The sequence below is a fragment of the Capra hircus genome, chromosome 1 (assembly GCF_001704415.2).
Source record: "Capra hircus breed San Clemente chromosome 1, ASM170441v1, whole genome shotgun sequence".
Classification (NCBI taxonomy): domain Eukaryota; kingdom Metazoa; phylum Chordata; class Mammalia; order Artiodactyla; family Bovidae; genus Capra; species Capra hircus.
Window position 1 is genome coordinate 37026291 of NC_030808.1, and position 24490 is coordinate 37050780.

At 39.0% G+C, this 24490-nt stretch overlaps 2 protein-coding genes across 2 annotated transcripts in view; one reads left to right on the forward strand and one right to left on the reverse strand.

The window, feature by feature from the left end:
- The window catches only part of PROS1 (protein S (alpha)), a 68729-nt gene extending 65484 nt beyond the window's left edge, over nucleotides 1–3245 (reverse strand). The window contains exon 1 of the mRNA XM_005674804.3: nucleotides 3040–3245. Within this exon, the coding sequence (XP_005674861.1) occupies nucleotides 3040–3115 (76 nt within the window). The 5' untranslated portion in view covers nucleotides 3116–3245. The remainder of the gene's footprint in view (nucleotides 1–3039) is intronic.
- The window catches only part of ARL13B (ADP ribosylation factor like GTPase 13B), an 81591-nt gene continuing 70543 nt past the window's right edge, over nucleotides 13443–24490 (forward strand). Inside the window, exon 1 of the mRNA XM_005674807.3 lies at nucleotides 13443–13805. Within this exon, the coding sequence (XP_005674864.2) occupies nucleotides 13747–13805 (59 nt within the window). The 5' untranslated portion in view covers nucleotides 13443–13746. The remainder of the gene's footprint in view (nucleotides 13806–24490) is intronic.

Consider the following 24490-nt stretch of genomic DNA (forward strand, 5'->3'; position numbering starts at 1 on the left):
GCATTAGAAATATTTTTCAAACAGTGTTCATGGATAAAGGTATGTATGTATGTTGTACAGCCAATTGGAATGTCTAGACTTCTGTTGTTTCTGCTTCCTTCCCAGCATCCATTCCTTTGTGAGAGTGGTCTTTCTGACACTCTTCCTGATTCTAGTGAGCGGTCAATCACAGGACTCCAGAAATAAGCTAAGCCAAAATAATCAGGCTCTCTTTTCTAAGAAATTCAATCATGAACAAGTATACACAGAACGAGAAGGTAGTTAGAACTGGGTTATCTGATGGCAGCTCCTAACATAGTGAGCACATGAGTTTCCACTATATAGACCACCTAAATGCCCAAGTCCCTGGCTTCCCCAGGCCTGGTAATTCAACACACCATTACATAGTCTTCTAATCAATTCACTCAGCTTTTTTTTTCCCCTCTTTTTTTCTTTATTTCTTCTTTTCTTTCTTTTTCTCTCTTCCTCTTCCTTCTTTACTTCCTTCCCTTTGCCTTTAGTTATCAAGAGTCATTGCTGTTGCTTATAGCTAAAGAATATTAATTAATATAGGTATTATCAGGCTTCTCACATTTTTCTCAGTATTTTAAAAGTTTAAATAGGAATAGATATCACTTAGCTATTAAAGAGTTTACTGAACTTGGTGGACAGAAAAGATTGATTATGAAAAGCAAGATTCTACAGCCTAGATGTGATTAACAGCAGAAGAATATGGCACAGGGTGTTGTTATTGATGATGATGTTGTATACCAGACATTGTCTCTAACTCTTCCAGCACCAACCCCAACTCTAATCTAAACTTGATAAAAATCTCTCCATCACTGCAACACATTTTGAACTCTGAAATAAAGGGAATTTAAGAAAAGACAAAGCTAGATAAATGGTAAAAAAATAAATAAATAAAAATTCAGAAAAGGAAAGAAAAAGGTAGAAAAGAGAAGAAAAACATGAGTCATTAATGTCAAGGGTAGACACCTAAGCAGAAGTGGATGTCTGAAAAGGACCAAATTAGCACAGCCAAAGGGGACATCCTCTTTCCTCTATTTTTCTTCACACAGCCTTTAGTGTGGCATACAATATATAAAAGAATAAACTTTAAATCAATAGATAGATATACATATAGATCCAAATCTATATGTATGCATGTCTGAAAAGTCAGTTCATATCTCTGAACAATTTCAAAAAAGTTTATAAACTTTTTCCTTTAGTGACTATTTCTATGGACTAAACAATGAATCATATAACAAATAGAACTTTAATTCTATCTCACGTTTAAAATCTTAGGGAGTAAACACATTCCATCTATATCTCAGTTTTCTTATCAGTAAGCCAGAAATGATTTTTAATCCCATTAAACTATCATACTTTTTAAAACAAAGGTGTTATAGTGCCACCTATTCTTTATGGACATATGAAGAATTAATTCTGTAGAAGAATTAATTTATCTCTTCTATCAGTGTGTATATATAACAAGCGTATTTCTCCCTATGTATGGCATGGTTACACGGGTATAATCACAAACACAGCACACATCATTTTTAACTCAGCTACAGACAATGGTTTGTAAAACCAACTTAGCAACTACACAACAACAAAAGATTTAACAAAAATGTAACAATCTCTACAAAAACAAATGGTTTAGCAAATTTCTGTGGTGACAAGCAGTAAGTGTAGCAAGCCATTTTTGCCTTTTCTCATTTCCAAAACACTGGTTATCAGACAAACACTTGATTGTGCTACTGAGCTATATAGATAATGAGTTAGTGTATGTGGTCCGCATATAGGCTTAATGACAGAGGTTTGTATGTCGAAGTTCTGCAACAGATCTTTAACATAAAATCAATAAATGTTCTTTTAGCCTTTAAATTAGAATTTTAAAACATCACATTCATCCTGATCTGCAACTAAGAAAAATCAGTAGAATGTTGTGTGTAGGTTATGTTCAGTCGCTTCAGTCCTGTCTAACTCGCTGTGACTCTATTAACTGTAGTCCACCAGGCTTCTCTCTCCAGGGGATTTTCCCAGAAAGTAGGTTGTCCTTCTCTCCTCCAAGGGATCTTCTCAACCCAGAGATGGAACCCACGTTTCCTGCGTTAGCAGGCAGCTTCTTTACCACTTAAACACCAAGGAATGTTAGTAAATTCCTATTTAATTCTCCTGAAATTATATCTTTGTGAAACTTACAATGGAGCTTTAACCATTTATGGTGTAATTCAGTTTATCTCTCCCATGCCATTTCCTGAGAATAAAACATATCACAAGAAAGCATTTTTGACCAGTGAATGTGCTTAAACTTTAGAGAACAAACTAAGTGGCAACTAAAACGTAATAAATACCTTGATATGATTATATTCTTTCACAGAAAACTCAATATCCTGCCTTGAATCGAGGCACGGAAACATAAAGAACAAGACATACGAAGATAAACTAAAAAGAATTCCTGCGATGATCTCAGAAGAGTGCACTCAGTGCCAAAAACTGTCAGTAAAAAACGATCTGAGAACTACAATATTTAACAGTCCTTTTGACTTCAAGGTTAAAAAAATGATCTGCTATGCAAACGCGCAGTCATCTCCTAACAATTCGTTTGTCAATGTTGAGATAAGCAGAGCAAGATCAAAGTCCAGAAATTGCAGAAGGGAGGTAGGCTGCAGCAGGGGGTGCCGGTTGGGGTCAGGCGCTTGTACAAATGGAAGACAGAGGGGGTTGCCTTTCCTCCCTACTTTTATACTGCAGTGTGCTCATCCTTGTCATCTGACTGAGAACTTCAACTGTTAGGGGCAATTGGTAGGTAGGTGTTCTAACTCCTTCACTGATGTTTAGTATCACTCTTGTTTTAGAATCTGTCCCGTAGGCAACACGACTCCCATTTGACCCTGCCCCACCATTACAACGCCCGCTAGATACATTGCTGATGGAAGCATTTACTGGAAACTTTCTAGGAGGCTGCAGCCCCAGAAAAGAAAACCCGTCCAACAGGGCTCGTAGTTCAGTTGGCACCGCTGAGGGAAAGAAGACAAGACGCTATTGATTACTCACAGTTCGCCTCCAAGACGGGAAGCACTAGGGCGAGGCACGTCAGCAGCGTCCCCGTGAGCCCACCCAGGACCCTCATGGCGAAACGGGCGGAGGCGCGGGCAGAAGCGGCGGCGCGTTGCGGCGGGGACCCCAGCGCCCAGCGCGCGGCGGAGCTACGACCCGGGCGCCGCTAGTTGAGGACTGCGGCGCGGGGGCGCCTGCGAGCCAGTGCGCCAGTGCGCCAGCGGAGCTGCGGAGCCGGGGGCGGAGGGGACCGCCCGCTCCCAGCCCCCCGCCCGGCGGGGAAGTGATAACAGGGACATTTCCTGGAAGCTTTTCATTTCGGAGCTGGGGGCAGGGCTCAGGGAGGGAACTGGAGGCCTGGTAAACACTGTCGAGACATCCTTCCTGGCCCTTTCGAGACTCAGCACTTCGTTCCGGTCTCCGGAATATGAAATTTGCCAACAAGGGGAAGCAAAAGCGTTTAAAACGACAATCTCCACCACCTCCAGCGAGCCGGAGTGGAAGACTTGAGTGGCCCAGAAGACTGAGGACTCAGAGATCAGGGTTCAGTTCAGTTCAGTTCAGTCGCTCATCGTGTCTGACTCTTAAAGATCGGGGTATCCAGGCTTAAAGTTTAAAAGGAAAAAATCTGATGTTGGCGATGAAGATGTTAACCAAAATCTGGAAAAAATGAGAACTCTAAGTTGGCTGCGGAGAACAGAGCTAATGGAGGTTTTGATCATCAACGTTTTAATTTTGTTCTTGCATTTATAGTGTAAAGTATAGCAAAAAAAAAAAAATGTTCTGCGGAGAAAAGCGAATGTATCGGATTCTATCACCTTCAAATAGCTCATTTTTGGTTTTTGCATATTACCTCTGCTTTTTATGTTTAGGCATGCACATTTGAAACATGTTATTAATGTTTAAGACTACGTTTAAGAACCGCCTAGATTAGAGTGGCCATGCTCTGCAGTTTACTAGTTGTATTATCTGTAAAATGGAGATAATAGTAAGTTTTTACAGTGTTGAGGGAAGAATTTAGAGAGAGAACACATGTGAGGCAATTAGTGTGTTAAAGGGTAGCCCGTACTTAAGGCACACTTCCTAAGTATCACTTTCAGTATTTCTGCCTAATGAATGTATCAACTGATTTTCTATGTGTGTCAAAGTCAATAGCCTGATGCTCTCTCAAGGGTGTTTCCCAGCTCTAGCTTTCTGTGGTTCTGTGATCCAGCTGGATGGAAGTTTATGTGGGTCACTATTTCTGAAAATGTGCAAAGGAGTTGCTGAACATATCCATATTCTTCCCTCTTTTAACTTTCTTCTTGCTATGTCTGAACCTACCATGTCAGTCTATTCAGATTTATTCCAAACCCAGGCGATTTAATTAAAAATATAAGTCTAATCTCTGTAGAATTGTTTGGTGTGCTAGCAATCAGAACATTAAACAAAATGACTTTTAAGTATTATATTTAATAACTGAATATTTAAATGCATTTAAGCCACAGCATTGCCTCGTTCGTGAGGAAGAATTAAGAGTAGACTATTGGCTTTGAGATATCAATATTTCACAAGGGAAGACTTCAAATATCATGCATCAATAGCGTTCATAACAAAGCATCACCCATATAGACATTAAAAAATACAGAGTGTGAAGAAAGAAATGTTAGCGAAATGCAAAGGACCTAAAAAAAAATCTTGATCTTTAAAAAAGTTCAACCGAGTGTGAAACTTTTAAATCATTTTAAGACCACAAATGTACATCACAGTCCTAAGATTGGTTGTCAATGGTGAAAAATTGTGTCCTACCTACACTATAATGTTGAATTTTGAAAAATTATACCCTGAAATGTTTTAAAACTTAATAATACATCTTTGGAGAAATTTTTCAGGTTTTTAATTTATTGCATGAATTCACTCTGTGAGGATGATTTCACCTTTAGCTCGATATTGATTAGCATTTGGTCAGTTTCACTTAGTCAAAATTTGTTTTCAGTGCACTTCTAAATTTGTAATTAAATCTTATCCAAAATTTGACTGGCAAACTAATCCCTTTTCCTGGTTCTAATCCCATTCCCTCACCCAGTTTTACATTTCTCCATATAATCTTCTACTAATATATTTTCCCACTTATTATGTCTATTATCTGCATCCTCATTACTCTCTACCATGTCTACTAAAAGTTGATACTGGTCATCTGCCTCTACAAAGATTAAGTCATTAGCCACTGGAGCTGCTATCTTCAACAGACCCTGAACAGAGTTCAAGTTCAGGGTGGAGATCAGGAATGAGGCACTCTGTGCTCTGGGAAAAATGGACAGAATGGGCCTTCAGAAAGTTACATATTTTCAGATTTTATGATGCCAAATTCTTGCATCTCCTCATATCTAGAAAACCACTAAAACTGTTAAGAGTGATAGACACTCCATGTCACTAGCAGTAAGCCTCTGCCAAAATTTGGGCTTGCTTACATATACCACCCCACCCCTGACAAAAATCATACAATAGTGACCTTTCTGCTACCTCTTTAGAACAGCTTATTAGCATTATTTGAGATGTTCTCTCCCCAGCTATAGTCCTCATTTTGCCCCCAATAAACGTCTAACTTGCAACTCTCATCTTGTGCATTTTTTTTTAGTCCACAACTACTAGAATGTAGAATACAACCACAAGGGCAGGAATTTTTAAATGTTTTGTTCACAACTATTTTGTTAGTGCCGAGAATAGTGACTAATACATAAACATTCACCTAAATTCAATTTAACAGTATAAGTCTGATAACATTTATGCCCAAATCTATCTATCTATGTATCTCTCTATCTATCTATGTATATTTCACATTTATACATGGGTATTATGTGAAGTTAACCAGACAGAGAAAGACAAATGCTGCATGTAATCACTTACATGTACAATTTTTTAAAAGTTAAATTAATTGAAATAGAGGGTCAAATGGTGGTTTCAGGGGCTGAGAGGTGGGGAAATGAGGAGAGGCTGATAAAGGGTACAAACTTTCAGTTATAGGATGAATACACTTTGAGAATCTAAGTTACAGCGTGGTGACTAAAGTTAATTATACTGTATTGTATACTTGAAATTTGCTAAGGCAGCAGCAAAGTCTCAGCCCTCCCCCAAAAGAAAGAAGAAAGAAAAAAAAGGAATGTGAGCCTGTGAATGTGTTAATTAACTTGATTGTGGAAATCATTTCACAATGTATACATACGTCAAATCATCAGATTGTACACATCACATATATTGCAATTTTATTTGTTAGTTTTATCTCAATAAAACTGGAGAGACATAAAAGAAACCAGGTAACATTTAGGATGCAAATTCAGCAGTGTCTGAAAAATTAAGCAAGAGTCTTAATTAGAATGATGACAGCAAGACTGTTTTTTCACTCATAACAAATAGGTTTGTACTGTGGCAAAACAGCCACAAAATTACAGTGGCTTAAAATAAGTGTTTACTTTTTGGTTATAGGCAGTCTACTATAGGACTTTCTAGGCAGCTGTCTTCCATGTGTTGCCTCATCATTCCATGCTATTTTTTATGTTGTAGTACTGCAGAGGTAAAGTAGGCTTCTATAGTTAGCATTGCACAAGAAGATAGAACATGAAGAATTGTGGACCAGCTCTTAAATGCCTTCACCAAAAAGTAATACAGCCAGCACACTCATATTTTATTGAACAAAGGAGGTCTTATGTCTTCAAGACAGTGGGAGTATCTATCTCATGTGTTAGTAAAACTAAAAGAGAACTGGAAATAGTGAGCAGTACATGTCCATCAAACCATTTAATATAATGAAAAACTAACAGTCAGCTAGTTAACTAACTGACCAACTGTATATTGGTATCAGAAATGTTTGGTAATGTACCACTACCAGAATTAGCTTGACATGAAGTAGAGCAGGGGTTAAGCACAGTTCCAGAAATGCTCAAGGACAGTAAGTATAGTACAGCTCTTCAGGTACAGAAGTCTAATAGTTATTAGATTCTCCAAGAGAACATATTTTTTAAGAACCAGTAGAGGAACAAAGTCAGAATTTAAGGACTATAAATAGGAAGCTGATACAGGAATAATCAGTGAGATCAGAAGATAACCAAAATAGTATATAATTGTGGAAATCAAGGAAGTAAGGAATTTTAGAAGTGCTAACCATATTAATTGTAGTTACAGAGGTGTTATAGTATCTGGAAGGGCACTCTGGGGAGAGGCAGTCTAGCACTGATGAGGAATGGCTGGTTCAGTTAGGAAAGTCACTAGAGGTCATACACTCTGGAGAAGCTGGAAAGAAAGCTGAAGTTATTAAGACAGGAAAATGCAAACAGAGAACAAGATACCCAGTTTGGAGACAGTTATGGGAGGAGATATATCGTAAATATTTATGGGACAGGTATCACCACCTTCAGAAATCTATTGTTTGCTAGAAATTGCACCTGAGCTTTATTTTTCACATTTCATCATCTTAGCAGCCCTGCAAAGTGGGTATTGTGATTCCCATTTCACAGATGAGGTTATTTGAGCTCAGAACCAGTATCCCCATGGAAAAGAAATGCAAAAAAGCAAAAAGGCTGTCTAGGGAGGCCTTACAAATAGCTGAGAAAAGAAGAGAGGTGAAAAGCAAAGGAGAAAAGGAAAGATATAAGCATCTGAATGCAGAGTTCCAAAGAATAGCAAGAAGAGATAAGAAAGCCTTCCTCAGCGATCAATGCAAAGAAATAGAGGAAAACAACAGAATGGGAAAAACTAGAGATCTCTTCAAGAAAATTAGAGATACCAAGGGAACATTTCATGCAAAGATGGGCTCCATCAAAGACAGAAATATTACGGACCTAACAGAAGCAGGAGATATTAAGATGAGGTGGCAAGAATACACAGAAGAACTGTACAAAAAAGATCTTCACGACCCAGATAATCATGATGGTGTGATCACTCACCCAGAGCCAGACAAGCTGGAATGTGAAGTCAAGTGGGCCTTAGAAAGCATCACTATGAACAAAGCTAGTGGAGGTGATGGAATTCCAGTTGAGCTATTTCAAACCCTGAAAGATGATGCTGTGAAAGTGCTACACTCAATATGCCAGCAAATTTGGAAAACTCAGCAGTGGCCACAGGACTGGAAAAGGTCAGTTTTCACTCCAATTCCAAAGAAAGGTAATGCCAAAGAATGCTCAAACTACTGTACAATTGCACTCATCTCACACGCTAGTAAAGTAATGCTTAAAATTCTCCAAGCCAGGCTTCAGCAATAAGTGAAGCGTGAACTTCCAGATGCTCAAGCTGGTTTCAGAAAAGGCAGAGGAACCAGAGATCAAATTGCCAACATCTGCTGGATCATCGAAAAAGCAAGAGAGTTCCAGAAAAACATCTATTTCTGCTTTATTGACTATGGCAAAGCCTTTGACTGTGTGGATCACAATAAATTGTGGAAAATTCTGAAAGAGATGGGAATACCAGACCACCTGACCTGCCTCTTGAGAAACCTGTATGCAAGTCAGGAAGCAATAGTTAGAACTGGACATGGAACAACAGACTGGTCCCAAATAGGAAAAGGAGTCCATCAAGGCTGTATATTGTCATCCTGCTTATTTAACTTATATGCAGAGTACATCATGAGAAATGCTGGGCTAGAAGAAGCACAAGCTGGAATCAAGATTGCTGGGAGAAATATCAATAACCTCAGATATGCAGATGACACCACTCTTAAGACAGAAAGTGAAAAGGAACTAAAAAGCCTCTTGATGAAAGTGAAAGAGGAGAGTGAAAATGCTGGCTTAAAGCTCAACATTCAGAAAACAAAGATCATGGCATCTGGTCCCATCACTTCATGGGAAATAGATGGGGAAACAGTGGAAACATTGTCAGACTTTATTTCGCGGGGGCTCAAAAATCACTGTAGATAGTGACTGTAGCCATGAAATTAAAAGACGCTTCTTCCTTGCAAGGAAAGTTATGAACAACCTAGACAGTGTATTCAAAAGCAGAGATGTTACTTTGGCAACAGGGTTCCATCTCGTCAAGGCTATGGTTTTTCCAGTGGTTATGTATGGATGTGAGAGTTGGACTATAAAGAAAGCTGAATGCTGAAGAACTGATGCTTTCAAACTGTGATGTTGGAGAAGACTCTTGAGATTCCCTTGGACTGCAAGGAGATTCAACCAGTCCATCCTAAAGGAGATCAGTCCTGGGATTTCTTTGGAAGGAATGATGCTGAAGCTGAAACTCCAGTACTTTGGCCACCTCATGCGAAGAGTTGACTCATTGGAAAAGACTCTGATGCTGGGAAGGATTGGGGGCAGGAGGAGAAGGTGATGAGAGAGGATGAGATGGCTGGATGGCATCACCGACTCGATGGACGTGAGTTTGAGTGAAGTCCAGGAGTTGGTGATAGACAGGGAGGCCTGGCGTGCTGCAGTTCATGGGGTCGCAAAGAGTCGGAATACGACTGAGCGACTGAACTGAACTGAACTGAAGTTACATGAGTTGGGATTAGGGTTTCATGAATGAGTAAAAGACAGAGGTTAATTTTAAAACTAGAACTACCTTAATCCCAAATCATTATTTTGTCTTGAATACACTGGGCTTCCTACGGCCCTGTCTCTGTTTTACTACAATTTGAAAATAAGTATATGTAACTGGTAGAGAAGGCAATGGCAGCCCACTCCAGTACTCTTGCCTGGAAAATCCCATGGGCGGAGGAGCCTGGTAGGCTGCAGTCCATGAGGTCGCTAAGAGTCGGAAACAACTGAGCAACTTCACTTTCACTTTTCACTTTCATGCACTGGAGAAGGAAATGGCAACCCACTCCAGTGTTCTTACCTGGAGAATCCCAGGGATGGGGGAGCCTGGTGGGCTGCCGTCTATGGGGTCGCACAGAGTCGGACACGACTGAAGTGACTTAGCAGTAGCAGTAGCAATAAGTAACTGGAGACTGAATGGACACATGTATCCCTACATATAATGCATTCATTTCTTTCTATAGAAATGTACCTGCCATTTACTTATTTCCATAAAATATAACAGAAAAGCAGATATTACATATTTCTCTAAATAAAATACAATATGTTACAAAATAGCAAGTAGCCTGTTGATGAAGGTGAAAGAGGAGTGAAAGAGCTGGTTTAAAACTCAACACCCAAAAAACTAAGATCATGGCACCTAGTCCCATCACTTCATGGCAAATAGATGGGGAAACAATGGAAACATTAACAGACTTTATTTTGCGGGACTCCCAAATCACTGCAGACAGTGACTGCAGCCATGAAATTAAAAGATGCTTGCTATCTGGAAGAAAAGCTATGACAAACGTAGTTCAATTCAGCTCAGTCCTCAGTCATGTCTGACTCTGTGACCCTATGAACTGCAGCATGCCAACACTTTCTGTCCATCACCAACTCCTGGAGTCCACCCAAACCCATGTCCATCAAGTCGGTGATGCCATCCAACCAACTCATCCTCTGTCGTCCTCTTCTCCTCCTGCCCTCAGTCTTCCCCAGCATCAGGGTCTTTTCCAATGAGTCAGCTTTTCACATCAGGTGGCCTAAGTATTGGAGTTTCAGCTTCAACATCAGTCCTTCCAGTGAACACCCAGGACTGATCTCCTTGAGGAGGGACTGGTTGGATCTCCTTGCAGGCCAAGGGACTCTCAAGAGTCTTCTCCAACACCACAGTTCGAAAGCGTCAGTTCTTCGGCGTTCAGCTTTCATTATAGTCCAACTCTCACATCCATACATGACCACTGGAAAAACCATAGCCTTGATTAGATGGACCTTTGTTGGCAAAGTGGTGTGTCTGCTTTGGAATATGCTGTCTAGGTTGGTCATAACTCCTTCCAAGGAGTAAGCGTCTTTTAATTTCATGGCTGCAATCACCACCTGCAGTGATTTTGGAGCTGTCCAAAATAAAGTCAGCCACTATTTCCACTGTTTCCCCATCTATTTGCCATGAAGTAATGGACCAGATGCCATGATCTTAGTTTTCTGAATGTTGAGCTTTAAGCCAATTTTTTCACACTCCTCTTTCAAGTTTTCAAGAGGCTCTTTAGTTCTTCTTCACTTTCTGCCATAAGGGTGGTACATATCTGAGGTTATCGATAATTTTCCCAGCAATCTTGATTCTAGCTTGTGCTTCTTCCAGCCCAGCGTTTCTCATGATGTACTCTGCATATAAGTTAAATAAGCAGGGTGACAATACAGCCTTGATGTACTCCTTTTCCTATTTGGAACCAGTCTGTTGTTCCCTGTCCAGTTCTAACTGTTGCTTCCTGACCTGCATACAGATTTCTCAAGAGGCAGATCAGGTGGTCTGGTATTCCCATCTCTTAAAGAATTTTCCACAGTTTATTGTGATCCACACAGTCAAAGGCTTTGCCATAGTCAATAAAGCAGAAATAGATGTTTTTCTGGAACTCTCTTGCTTTTTTGATGATCCAACAGATGTTGGCAATTTGATCTCTGGTTCCTCTGCCTTTTCTAAAACCAGCTTGAACATCTGGAAGTTCACAGTTCACATATTGCTGAAGCCTGGCTTGGAGAATTTTAAGCATTACTTTACTAGCGTGTGAGATGAGTGCAATTGTGCAGTAGTTTGAGCATTCTTTGGCATTACCTTTCTTTGGGATTGGAGTGAAAACTGACCTTTTCCAGTCCTGTGGCCACTGCTGAGTTTTCCAAATTTGCTGGCATATTGAATGCAGCAAAAACCTAGACAGCATATTTAAAAGCAGAGTCATCACTTTGCTGAGAAAGGTCTGTCTAGTCAAAGTTATGGTTTTTCCAGTAATGATGTACAGATATGAGATCTGGACCATAAAGAATTTTGAGACCCTAAGAATTGATGCTTTTGATCTGTTGTGCTATAGAAGACTCCTGAGAATCCCTTCAACTGCCAGGAGATTAAACCAATCAATCTTAAAGGGAATCGACCCTGAATATTCACTGGCATGACTGATGCTGAAGCTGAAGCTCCAATACTTTGGCACCTGATGTGAACAGCTGACTTGTTGGAAAAGACCTTGATGCTGGGAGAGATTGAAGGAAGGAGGAGAAGGGGATGACAGAGGATGAGATGTTTGGATGGCATCGCCAAATCAATGGACATGAGTTTGAACAAACTCCGGAAGATAGTGAAGGACATGGAAGTCAGGGGTCCTGTAGTCCATGGGTGGAAAACAGTCGGATATGACTAAGCAACTGGACAACAACGACATGATCTCCATCTTCCAGAAACTAAACAGCTAGCAATCTACGTCTCTAAGAATCCTGAAAGTACATACATCAAAGTTTAATACTGGTTATCTTTAAGTGGGGACTTCCCTGGTGGCTCAGATGGTAAAACGTCTGCCTACAATGCGGGAGACCCAGATTCAGTCTGAGACCCAGGTTCAATCCCTGGGTCGGGAAGATCCTCTTGAGAAGGAAATAGCAGCCCACTCCAGAACTCTTGCCTGGAAAATCCCATGGACAGAAGAGCATGGTAGGCTACAGTCCATGGGGTCACAAAGAGTCGGACAGGACTGAGCGACTTCACTTTCCTTTATGAGATCTTACTTTCTTCATCTTTTTCCTTTTCGTACCTTCCAAAATGAACATATCCTTTTGTAAGCATAACCTCCACACAGTATGTATGATACAATTCCATTTCACATTCTATGTAACAATATACAATTCCTAAGGGAAATCAACCCTGAATATTCATTGGAAGGACTGATGCTAAAGCTGAAGTTTCAATACTTTTGCCACCTGATGCGAAGAGCCGACTCATTGGAAAAGACCAACTCAGTGGCAATTGAGTTGAGCAAATGTAGATGAGTTTGAGCAAACTTCAGGAGATGGTGAAGGACAGGGAAGCCTGGCTTGCTGCAATCCACGGGGTGGCAAAGAGTCGGACACGACTGAACGACAACAAAAAACTAAAACGTCACTCTCATCTAAACTATTGGGTAGTTAGCGAACGAATTTTACCCTCATTCTTAACTTGATTGTCTCAGTGTATTGTTTCTGTAATTGTGCAGCCAGTGTCCGCTGGCATCACACAGGATCCACTCCTTGCTTTAGGAAACAAAATAAAACATGCACAAGACCTGAGATCTCCGGATCTCAGCTGGGATTGGAGACAGACAAGGAGCAGCACGATCACATAGTTTGGATAAGTGTACAGATCCCTCTTAGCCTAAGAACTGTCGGCAATCCCTCAACTCATCTCTGGACGCTTCCGTTGCCTAGCTACGAGAACCGCCTGCCCCCCTCCCCCTCCCCTTCTCTCTTCAAGCCGCTCCCCCTTCTCCCTCCCAGCCCCGGTGGGGGCGGGGAGCCGGACCTCTTCAGCCACTGAGAGCGCCTCGCGACGGGCCATCCAACGGTGATTGGAGAAGTGTAAGGGCGGTGCTTGGGGCGGCCTTTCCGCGCCTGGGGGGAACGTCAGCACGTTGACGCGAGGGTTTTCTCTGGCAGCTGGAGAAGCCTGTCGGGGTTCGTGTAGCTGCGCCTTTGGTCCCCACTGCGTGGGCGAGGAGCGAGGTTTTCCGCTCGCCTGTAGGCGCGGTTGTTGGGCTTGGTTTTGAGAGTGACCGCCCTCACCCTCCTCCCGGCCTCTCCTCCAGGCCCATTCTCCTCTGGGCCTCCTCGGAGCGGCGGCGGCGTCCCCGAGGACTCGGCCCAGGAGGACTAGCGGCCCATCTCTGCTCCGGGCTCGGATGGGAGGCGGCGGGAGGAGCGGCCTGGGATGTTCAGTCTGATGGCCAATTGCTGCAGCTGGTTCAAGCGGTGGCGGGAGCCCGTCAGGTAGGCTGGAGCCAGTTGGCCAGGTGCCTTCCTAGGGGAGGGGGCCAGCTGCGCCCCCAGGAAGGGGCGCCGCCTCTCCTCGGCCTCCAGCTCAAGTCTCTCGCAGGCCGCTAGGGATGCTTTCGCCCTGTTTGATTTATCTCCTCAGGCAGCGATAGGAGGACGTAGCCTTTCTGTTTAGTTGCAGTTAAGTTCTAATCCGTAATACTTGTTATAATTTAAATGGGTCCTAATTTCTTAAAAAGTTGTGGGTTTTGTGTGTGTTGTGTGTGTGTGTGGAATTGGAGTCTATCCGTTGTGTATTTTTCCTCTGAAACTTTTGTAATGGGATTTTTTTTTTTAAAAAATAGGGCATTATGAGATATTTTTCATAAAGTCCACAAACACCTTCCCACTACACACACTATTTTGTTTGAGGACTTGGACTTAGAATCTTTCTCCACTACTTAATAATTGTATGACTTTCCCACTTTTGGCTCCACCCTCCTCGTGTTAAAAGAGGGTGATAATATCTGTGCTCTAGGAGTGTTGAGGAAGGTGTTCCTAACTGTAGCGTAGCTTCAGTTTTTACATGAAATCTAGTGAAGCCCTTTAGTTGAAAAAGTCCGCTTTTTTAACATTTCGTTTTAAATGCTAAATATATTAATATTTAGAGCCCGCTACTTGATATTCATTCATTTATTGAGAAAATACCACGTGCCAGGCACTGTGCTAGGAAGAAGTCAGTGAAAATGATGTTTTTAAAATTGATCTACTCAACCTATAAAGAAACCTTGAGTTTGTCTTTATAAATAATGTTTTTTAAATAATTCTACTTTAGAATTAAGCCAAGGGTAATTTATAGCAAAAGTTTTGGGTTTTTAAAAAACATTAATGTTAAAACATTAACATTTCAAATACATATTTGCCATAAAGATGAACTATTTTTTAAAGAATGAAAAGGTGTACGTATAAGGAAAAATAAATGTGTGTATTTGGAAATTTGTCTTAAATGAAACTTTTGAATTCTCCCATTATTAACTCTTAAACGAATGTGAATCTTATAAGTGATATGATCAACTTTCCAGAATCAAAGATGTGTTGGGTGTGTAGACTGATTTAATTTGTTTTCAACATATCCTGGTCTGATTGCAGTCTCTACTAAGCCTGGAGGACGTGTCTGGTTTTTAAAAAATATGCTTTATTTTTCTAAGAAAGCACAGTAGTAGCATGTGTCCTTTTAACTAAAAAGATTCAAAAACCTTTCACTGCAAATATGCTTTCAATTTAATTCATTATTCTTTGTGTTTGCTTCTCTCAGTAGCTGTAATGTAATAATCTTTGGGATGATTAAAGAAAGGACAGAGTTCAGAGAACAGAGAATGTATTGATTTCTGAGTAGAAAACATAATTGGATTTGATTTGATTAATAAAGCAAATTGAAATTTAACCCTATAACTCAGTTTATTTTGTTTATATTATCAAGATCTGTGCTGTCCAATAGGGTAGTGATAGCTGCATATGACTGTTGAGCATTTGAAATGTGGCTAGTCAGAATTGAGATGCTGCTGTCTATGGGGTCACACAGAGTCAGACATGCTGGAGGCAACTTAGCAGCAGCAGCAGGGCTTCCCAGGTGGCTCAGTGGTAAAGAATCTGCCTGCTCAAGCAGGAGACACCAGTTCAATCCCTGGGTGGGGAAGATCCCTTGAGAAGGAAATTACCACCCGCTCCAGTACTCTTGCCTGGGAAATCCCATGGACATAGGAGCCTGGGGGCAGTAGTCTATGGGGTTTCGAAAGAGTTAGACACCATGGAGCACGCATGCATGCAAAGTGTATAATACAAAGTAGATTTTGAAGATTTATTATACAGGAAGGAAAAAGGTAAATATCACTCCTTTTTTTTTTCCAATGTGATTACATGACCTTTCACGTTCTATTTTCATTTTTAAAAATTCAGTTACTAGAAAATCTAGCCTTATATATATGGCTTGCACTATATTTTTTTATTGGACCTCGTTAATCTAGATCATGGCCTAACATGAAGGACATGAATAAAATCTCTCAATGTTGGATAGAGCTGACTGTCATATAACGTAAAAATAAATGAGTTATACCTGTGTTTTAAGTACCCTGTTTGTTGATGCCTGGTTCATAATAATGGCTGAGTAAATATTTGCAAAGTATTGTATGTAGTTTGATTACTCCTTTGCAAATCCATAAGGAAACAATACTAGCAGGTAGTCCAGTTGCCAGAACAAACGGAAGATGAACAAGCTGATTGTAAAAATATATCCAATTTTGTGGCTTTATGATATATTGCTCTGTAGTTTTTACGTTTTAGGCTATACTGCTCCTTATTGAGATTCCCCTTTATGTTTATATTTTATGAAGATATGTTTGCAAATGTGAGGAGTGAATGTGTGTAAGAGAGAAGATAATCATTAATACACTCTATTCTGAGGTTTCTTTGCTGACTTTGCATGCATCCTTTGTATTTACCTATTTGTCCTTACTTAGATACTCTCCCAACAAGCATATTATTCTGGAGATTGGAATCAGGGATTAGATTGCATAGTCAGAATGTGTGGATAGGACCAAGGCAGGAGTCAGAGGTCAAGTGTTCAAGCACCAGTCTAGGACAGGAGTCAGACCAGAATGCCAGGGAATTCAGGAATACCATATGTACTATTGTTAACCACCAGAGAGAACCTAAACGTAGGCTCTGCTGCTCCATAAAGGTAACCTTGAATAGACTGAAAGCTAGACTCATCATTAAGTTACTTTCTCCTGTAGAATCAGTGTTGTTGTTGTTTTTTATTTTTAAGTTTTTGAGTTCGTGATACAGTGATCAGAGCTAAGAGATTAACATTGGTACAGTGCTATTAACTAAATTATAGGTTTTATTCTGAGTTCACTTGTTTTAACACCTAATGCTTTTTTTTTTTCCTGTCCAGGATCTAATCAAGGATTCCACATTGTTTTGTTGTGTTTCTGTTCTCTCTCAGTTTGTAATAGTTCCTGTTTTTTCTTGTCTTTCATTGCCTTGAGACTTTGAAGAGTACTTGTCAATTGTTTTGTAAAATATCCCTCACATTGGCATTGTTTTCTTGTGATTTGATAAAAGTGTTGCTGCATAATTGGGTAAAGGAATACCATGGAGGTGAAATGTCCTTTTCAGTACATTATATCAAGGGGTACCTGATTTTGATATGTCTTATTACTGGTACTGTTAACCTTAATCACTGAGTTATGGTAGCATCTACCAGATTTCTCAATGTAGTGTTTTGAGTCATACAAGTTTTCATCTGAATCCTAAGAGTTTTGCCACTTTCCCCCTAGTAAAGTGTGCATAATTTTTGTCTTGCAACATTTTAAGAAAGAAAATTTATGCAAGTACTTGATGCTTTGCACATAGTAGTCACTCAGTAAATAATAACTCTGATCTTAGGAGATAAATGCTGATTAGTAGGTTACTTTCCTTAATTCTGGACGAGGAAATGGCAACCCACTCCAGTACTCTTTCCTGGGACATCCCATGGACAGAGAAGTCTGTGGGCTACAGTCCATGAGGTTGCAAGAGCTGGACATGACTTAGCGACTAAACTACCACTTGCTCAATTCATTTTGCATTTTTCAGCATAAATACCCTTCCCTTCCTCTCTTTCTGTTAGTAGAAGGGTTCTTTTTCCAAAGCTAGTTCTAGAAATAAATTAATTCTGTTTATTCCATTTCTTCCCATTTCCTGGTGAAGCTCAGTCATTCAGCATTCAGCCAGAGATCACAGAAAGAACTTCTTGGATGTAAGATTAAACTTAAATTTTTATCCCAAGATTTATTGTCCAGTTTGATCATCAAAAATACAAAATCTTTCTCTTCTGTCTTCAGAGCTTTGCTTCTGTTCTTTGCTTAGTATGTAAACATACATAAGCCTCTCTTACCTAAAAAATAAACCAAATGAAATGTTTCCTAAAGTTGCTATAAAAATTGTTGTTAACTTAGTAACTTAAGCTTATTAGCCTGCAGTTCTGAGATCAAAGATCTAAAATGGATCAGCAGGGTTGCTTGTTTACCTTCTGGAGGCTCTAGGGGAGAATATTTTTCTTTGCCTTTTCCAGCCGAAAAAGAGGCTGCCTACATTCTTGGCTTGTGACGCCCTTCTACCATCTTCAGGCCAACATCATAACATCTTCTGTCTTCTGTGATCTCCTCTTCCTTTTTCTAAGTAAGGAGGCTTGTGATTACATCGGGCCTACCTAAATATTCCAAGATAGGCTCCTTATCTGAGATCCTTAGCTTAATCACATCTACAAAGTTCCTTTTACCAGGTAAGTTAGCACAGTCACAGGCTTGGGGAATTAGAATGTGGACATCTCTAGGAACTTGTTGTTCTGTGTCTGCCATTCTAAACAATCTTTTGCCTGGAGCCACTATCCTTTCTCCTTCCCTTTACTCCAGACTTAACACCTGACCTCATATGACTGGTACTTTCTCAGTTTCCTCCCCTCTCATGCATTCTTGAACTTCGTGCATTACCCAGACCCTTCAGTTTGTCTTGCTACGCTAGATGTTGTCTGGTTATTAAATCCAGTGGATACTTTTCAATCTTTTGATATCAAATAACACTTAAGATCACTCTCTTCTTGGGAATTCTCTGATTTATTTTTCTTAAATTTTTTTTTTAACCTTTCTATTTAACCTATTTCCTTTTCTGTCTCTTTTTGCCAGTTAGTCTTTCTTCAGCTGATTCCTGAGTTTCCTCCAGGTTCTGTCTTTGACTCTCTTTTCTTCTACGTATGCTCTCTTTATGATCAGTCTCACAAGATGGGACTTGAGCTACCATGTCACCGTTGACTCTCAAGTCCTTATTTCCCACCCAAAGACTTAACCACCACTTGAAGACTTACATATCCCGTTACCATAGAATCTTCAATAGCAGCACATCCAGAAGTGAACTTTACGTCTTCTTTCATGTTGAATTGCTTCTGCCTTCTTCTTACCCAGCTCAGAAGCCGAGAGTAATCCTGGGTACCACTTTGTGCTTTGTTATCTCAAATCATCAAGTCCTTTGGTTTCTTCTTACTGAATACCACTTGTGTGTTTTGCACTTTCAGCTTTTCCATACCATCGCTCCATTTAAAATAAGGCTTCCATTATTTCTCTCCCAGATCTCTTTGACAGACTTTCCACTATTCCCCTCAGATTTATCCTCCCCACTGTCAATAGTCTTTTTAGTATGCAACTGATTTTAAACCTTGAGTCTTTCCTAATTGCCTTCAGGATCACATCCAAACTTATTACTTAGAGGATACTTGTGACTTGACCTGAGCCTGGCTATATGAACTCATCATAAGCCATTCTTTTTCTTCCTGTCATTCCAGATTTGGAGTAATTAAATTTTTTAGTTCCTACATTCCTGCCTGAATGCCCTTCTTCTTATTTTTTATTTTTTTGCCTATTCCTCATCGTGCTTAAATCTCACTTGGGAGATTCTTTCCTTCAGGAAATTTTCTTTGCATTCCAGCTAGATTCTTTACCTTGCATTGTGTTTGCTAATTAACCCCCTGTATTGATCTCTACTTATCCGTGTATTGTAATGTTTATTCACCTTCCCTAGTCATCTAGGATGTCTCCTGGACAGGAGGTGGTGTTATTTAAAAACATCTAAAAGTAATATGTGTTTATTGTTTTTGAAAGTAATATATTTATTACTTTATTGTAGTTTATTGTAGAACCTTGAAGGCACAGTTAAGCAGAATGGGACAAATTTAAGTTAACTCACAATCTCATCTGCCAGAGATTACCACTTTTTTGCATTTTGTTGTATAATTTCTTCTATACATGTAAATATTTTTAAACAGTAGTGAGATAATGGAGTGCTGTTTCACAGCTTTTTATTTATCTATCTTGCCTTAATGCATAGTTAACATCATTTTGTATCATTGCATATTTTTTGTTCAACATCTTTTTGTTAATAATAGCAGAGTAATGTGTTGTATTAATTCACCCATGTGTGTTTAATCATTCCAGTTATTAAATATTTAGAGTGTTTAAAAAGTTGTACTATTTAAAAAATGCCTTGGTGAGCATCCTTATATAAATGTTTTTGGATTGGGATTCTAGATCAAATGATAGAAAAAGTTTAAGGTGTATTATATATATTGCCAAATTACTCTTCAGACAGGCTTCTTGTTTTTTTTTTTTTATAAACCAATTTCTGTTCCTACCACCAGGGTGTAAGAGTGCTGTTTTCCTCAAAAAAAAAAAAAAAAAAAAAAAGAGCTGTCACTTCTTCGTTTTTCTAGGTTAAGGTGGATATGTTAGTTTCTATTTTCTTGATTACTTCCCCATGGATATTTGTACTTTTTTTGAGAATTTCTCAGAGGTTCCCTTTGCTTTTTTACTATTGGGAGAGTTTCATTTTCTTATTGCTATTTCTGTGGGAGATTTTAAGTGTTTATTACTAGTAACCCTTTCTCTCTAATACACATCACGGATATTTTCCTTTTGTTATGTTTTTAATTTTTTGGTAGTTTTTGAAGTATAAAAATTAAACTTTTTAAATTCCAATGTATCATTCTTTCAGTGTAATATATAGAAAATTCATCATCCCTCCAAGATTATATTCACTTATACTTTTTTCTAGTGCTTTATGTTTTAATTTAATTTTTAACGTTTGACTCTCTTGAAATTTATTTTGTGTATAGGGAGCAGCCTTTATCCGGAACACAAGCCACTGTTGTTGTTACTCAGTTACCAGGTTGTGTCTGACTGTCTGCGACCCCAGTGAACGACAGCGAGCCATGTGTCTCTGTCCTTCACCTTCTCCTTGAGCTTGCTCAAACTCATGTGCATTGAGTTAGTGATGCCATCGGACCTTCTTATCCTGACTCCCCCTTCTCCTCATGCCATCAGTCTTTCCCAGCAAGGTCTTTTCCAGTGAGTTGGCAGCCAAAGTATTAGAGCTTCAGCTTCAGCATCAGTCCTCCAATGTATATTCAGGTTGATCTCCTTTAGGAATGACTGGTTTGATCTCCTTGTAGTCCACGGGACTCTGAAGAGTCTTCTCCAACACCACAGTTCAAAAGCATCTGTTCTTTGGCATTCACCCTCCTTTCTCTCACATCCGTACATGACTACTGGAAAAACTGAAGCTTTGACTAGACGGACCTTTGTTGGACTTGTGTTGGCAGAGACCTAATGTCTCTGCTTTTTAATACCCTGTCTAGGTTTGTCATAGCTTTTCTTCTAAGAAGCAAGCGTCTTTTAATTTCATGGCTGCAGTCACCATCCGCAGTGATTTTGGAGTCCAAGAAAATAAAATCTGTCGCTGTTTGCACCTTTTCCCCATCTATTTGGCATGAAGTGGTGGGATTGGATGCCACCATCTTCATTTTTTGATGTTGAGTTTGAAGCCAGCTTTTTCACTCTTCTCTCACCTTAATCAAGAGGCTCTTTAGTTCCTCTTGGCTTTTTGCCATTAAAGTGGTACCATTTCCATGTCTGAATTTATGATATTTCTCCTGGCAATCTTGATTCCAGCTTGTGATTCATCCAGCTGAGCATTTTGCATGATGTACTCTGCATAGAAGTTAAATAAGCAGAGTGACAATATACAGCCTTGATATACCCCTTTCCCAATACTGAAGCAGTCTGTTGTCCCATATCCAGTACTAACTGTTGCTGCTTGTCCTGCATACAGGTTTCTCAGGAGGCAGGTAAGGTGATCTGATATTCCCATCTCTTTAAGAATTTCCCACAGTTTGCTGTGAACCACACAGTCAAAGGCTTTAGCGTAGTCAATGAAGCAGAAGTAGATTTTTTTAAAAATTCCCTTTGCTTTTTCTGTGATTCAGCGAATGTTGGCAGTTTGATCTCTGGTTCCTCTGCCTTTTCTAAATTCAGTTTGTATATCTGGAAATTCTTGATTCATGTACTGCTGAAGCCTACCTTGAAGGATTTTGAGCATAATCTTGCTAGCATGTGAAATGAGTGCAGTTGTACGGTAATTTGAACATTCTTTGGCATTGCCTTTCTTTGGGATTGGAATGAAAACTGACCTTTTCCAGTCCTATGGCCACTTCCATGGTTCTCAGTAAATATCTGGACCCTGTCAACAGGTCCTCACTCTTACATATTGTCATCTACATATTCAGAACTCCAATTATTTATACCAAGTAGCATCTAGTTGCTGAAATATTACATATAATATGATAAAATATGCCACGTGCTCAGTTGCTCAGTCGGTTCTGTTTGCAGCTCCCTAGACTTTAGCCCACCAGGCACTCTGTCTGTGGAGTTTTCCAGGTGAGAATACTAGTTTGGGTTACCATTTTGTATTCCAGGGGGTTTTCCCGATCTAGGGATCAAACCTGCATTGGCAGGTGGATTCTTTACCACTGCGCTACCTAGGAAGCCCTGTGATAGAATATGTAAGAGTTTAAAGATGATTTCTAAGATTCCTAGCAAGGACTGCAAGCAGAATTTTGGAAAGGGTGTAATTTTATTTGGGTCTTGAAGAAATTTGTGATTCCTGTATTTTCCCTGAGCATGATTTCAGGAGTAGCCCACCTAGAGGGGCAGAAAATTAGCATCAGTTTAAAGGAAGCAATTTTGGCAGCAAGAATTATGTAATATAATTTGAAATAGTAAAAAATCTTTTGCAATATTTAAACAAAAAGAAAAATGTAATCAGTACTCATGTGCTTGCCTCCCAAGGTTTTACTGATATTAACCTTTGGTCATCAGATGTAAGTTTTTTTTCCTGAAGAAATGGATAAATCTTTGAAGTTTCTGCACCCTATTTGTCTCTTACAACTTCCCACTAGCTGCAAGTAGTTTCTTACTCATCTGTGTTTTTCATTGTCACAAGGTAGCCTACCAAAGCTTTGCTTCAAATTTATTAGTAAATTGTTATTCATCATGGCCACATTAAAAGAGGAGACTCAAATGTCACACTAAGCAATGTGACTTGTTGCTTTCTGTGTATCAGCGTTGCATCTGGTAAAACATGCCGTAATGTGGTATGTTATCTCTGCTAGGGGAAGCAGTACCCTATAAACCATCTTTCTTGGTCTAAGTTAATATAACTGTAAATCCTAGACTATTTATGGAAATTGCTGATTCTTATTTCTTAAGTAAGCTGTACATGCAGATTAGCAAGGATTATCTGATGTGTCATGGCAGAACTGGAACTTCTTACATTTCTTTTTTATCCCCTTACAGCTTCTTGTTTATTCATAGTAGGAATCTCAGAATTTTAGGAGAGAAAAGGATCTAGAGATATTCTGATTCTACCTCTTTGTATTTTAGTTTTAGTTTTTATTTTTGATTTAAAAAAATAGTCTTTATTGTTAGATCAATTTTAGGTTTACAGAAAAACCAAGCAGAAAGTGCAGTGAGTTCCCTTACACCCTCCCTCCTCCTAGTTTCTGCTTTTACTAACATCTTGCATTAGTAGGGTAGGTATATTTGTTACAATCGATGAACAGATAGTGACATATCATTAACTAAAGTCCACAGTTTACACTATTCCTTTATGTTGAGGTTTTATTTTTTATATTGATATTTTAGAAATGAACAAGCAGACAATAAGAATTTCATTTGATCAAGCTTCAAAGGTAGCATATGACCCCAAGTTTGGTCCCATTTTTAGTACTTCATAAATTTAGATAGTGATTTTGGTGCAGTATTATCTTGACCTGTACAATCTGAATTAAAATACCAGAAAATAGTAATTATAAAATAATAGAAAAGTAAAATCACAGCATAAATAAATGGTTTGGTAAGTTTTTTCATTTCATTAATTCTTTTTGTGGTAGGTTTTTTGTTTTCTCACATATACATCATAAGGCAGTATTTCCAAGTCCCTTTTCATATGTATTTGTTATTTGCTAATTGTTTCATGTAGTTTTAAATATTTTAAGTAATAAATACCAGTCTGTTGTGTTAAATTTTGCTTTAGTTTACTCAGTGTTCTATTTTAACTTGCATAACATTTTTGAAGTTAGAAATATCTTTTATATAATTACCTCATTTGAAGTATTGTCTTCCTTAGTTGACAGATAAGGAAGTTTAGAGTTGTATATGTTCAAAAAAATGTTCAAAAAATTGTAATAATATTATTTAGAAACGATTCAGAATTCACGTTTTCTAAGTTCAAAATGCTAATATAATATGACATATTTCTGGCATATTAATTTATCTTTTATATAAAAAAGGACCCTGAGATATAATGTATATAAAACTCTTTGGCTCTCTTAATCCCTACTTTTTTTTAAACTCAGAATTATTTTAGTTTTAAAAATATTTCTCACTGTTAATTATTGTGTTGAAACCACAGCATGTAGATCTACTCAGAAAACTTCGATTTAATATAAGAAAATAGGTAATTTTAATTACATTCTCTAATATTGAGCTGTTACTTTGATTTGAAGATTTATATAAATTGAATCCATTACAGTACAGTCTCAACTTAAAGGTGTATGTTTTAATTTTACTTATGTTTACTTATCAAATAAAGTGAAAGTTGCTCAGTCCTGTCTGACTCTTTGTGACCCCATGGACTAGTCTATGGAATTCTCCAGACCAGAATACTGGAGTGGGTAGCCTTTCCCTTCTCCAGGTGATCTTCCCAACCCAGAAATTGAACCCACGTCTCTCGCATTGCAGGTGGATTCTTTACCAGCTGAGCCACAAGGAAAG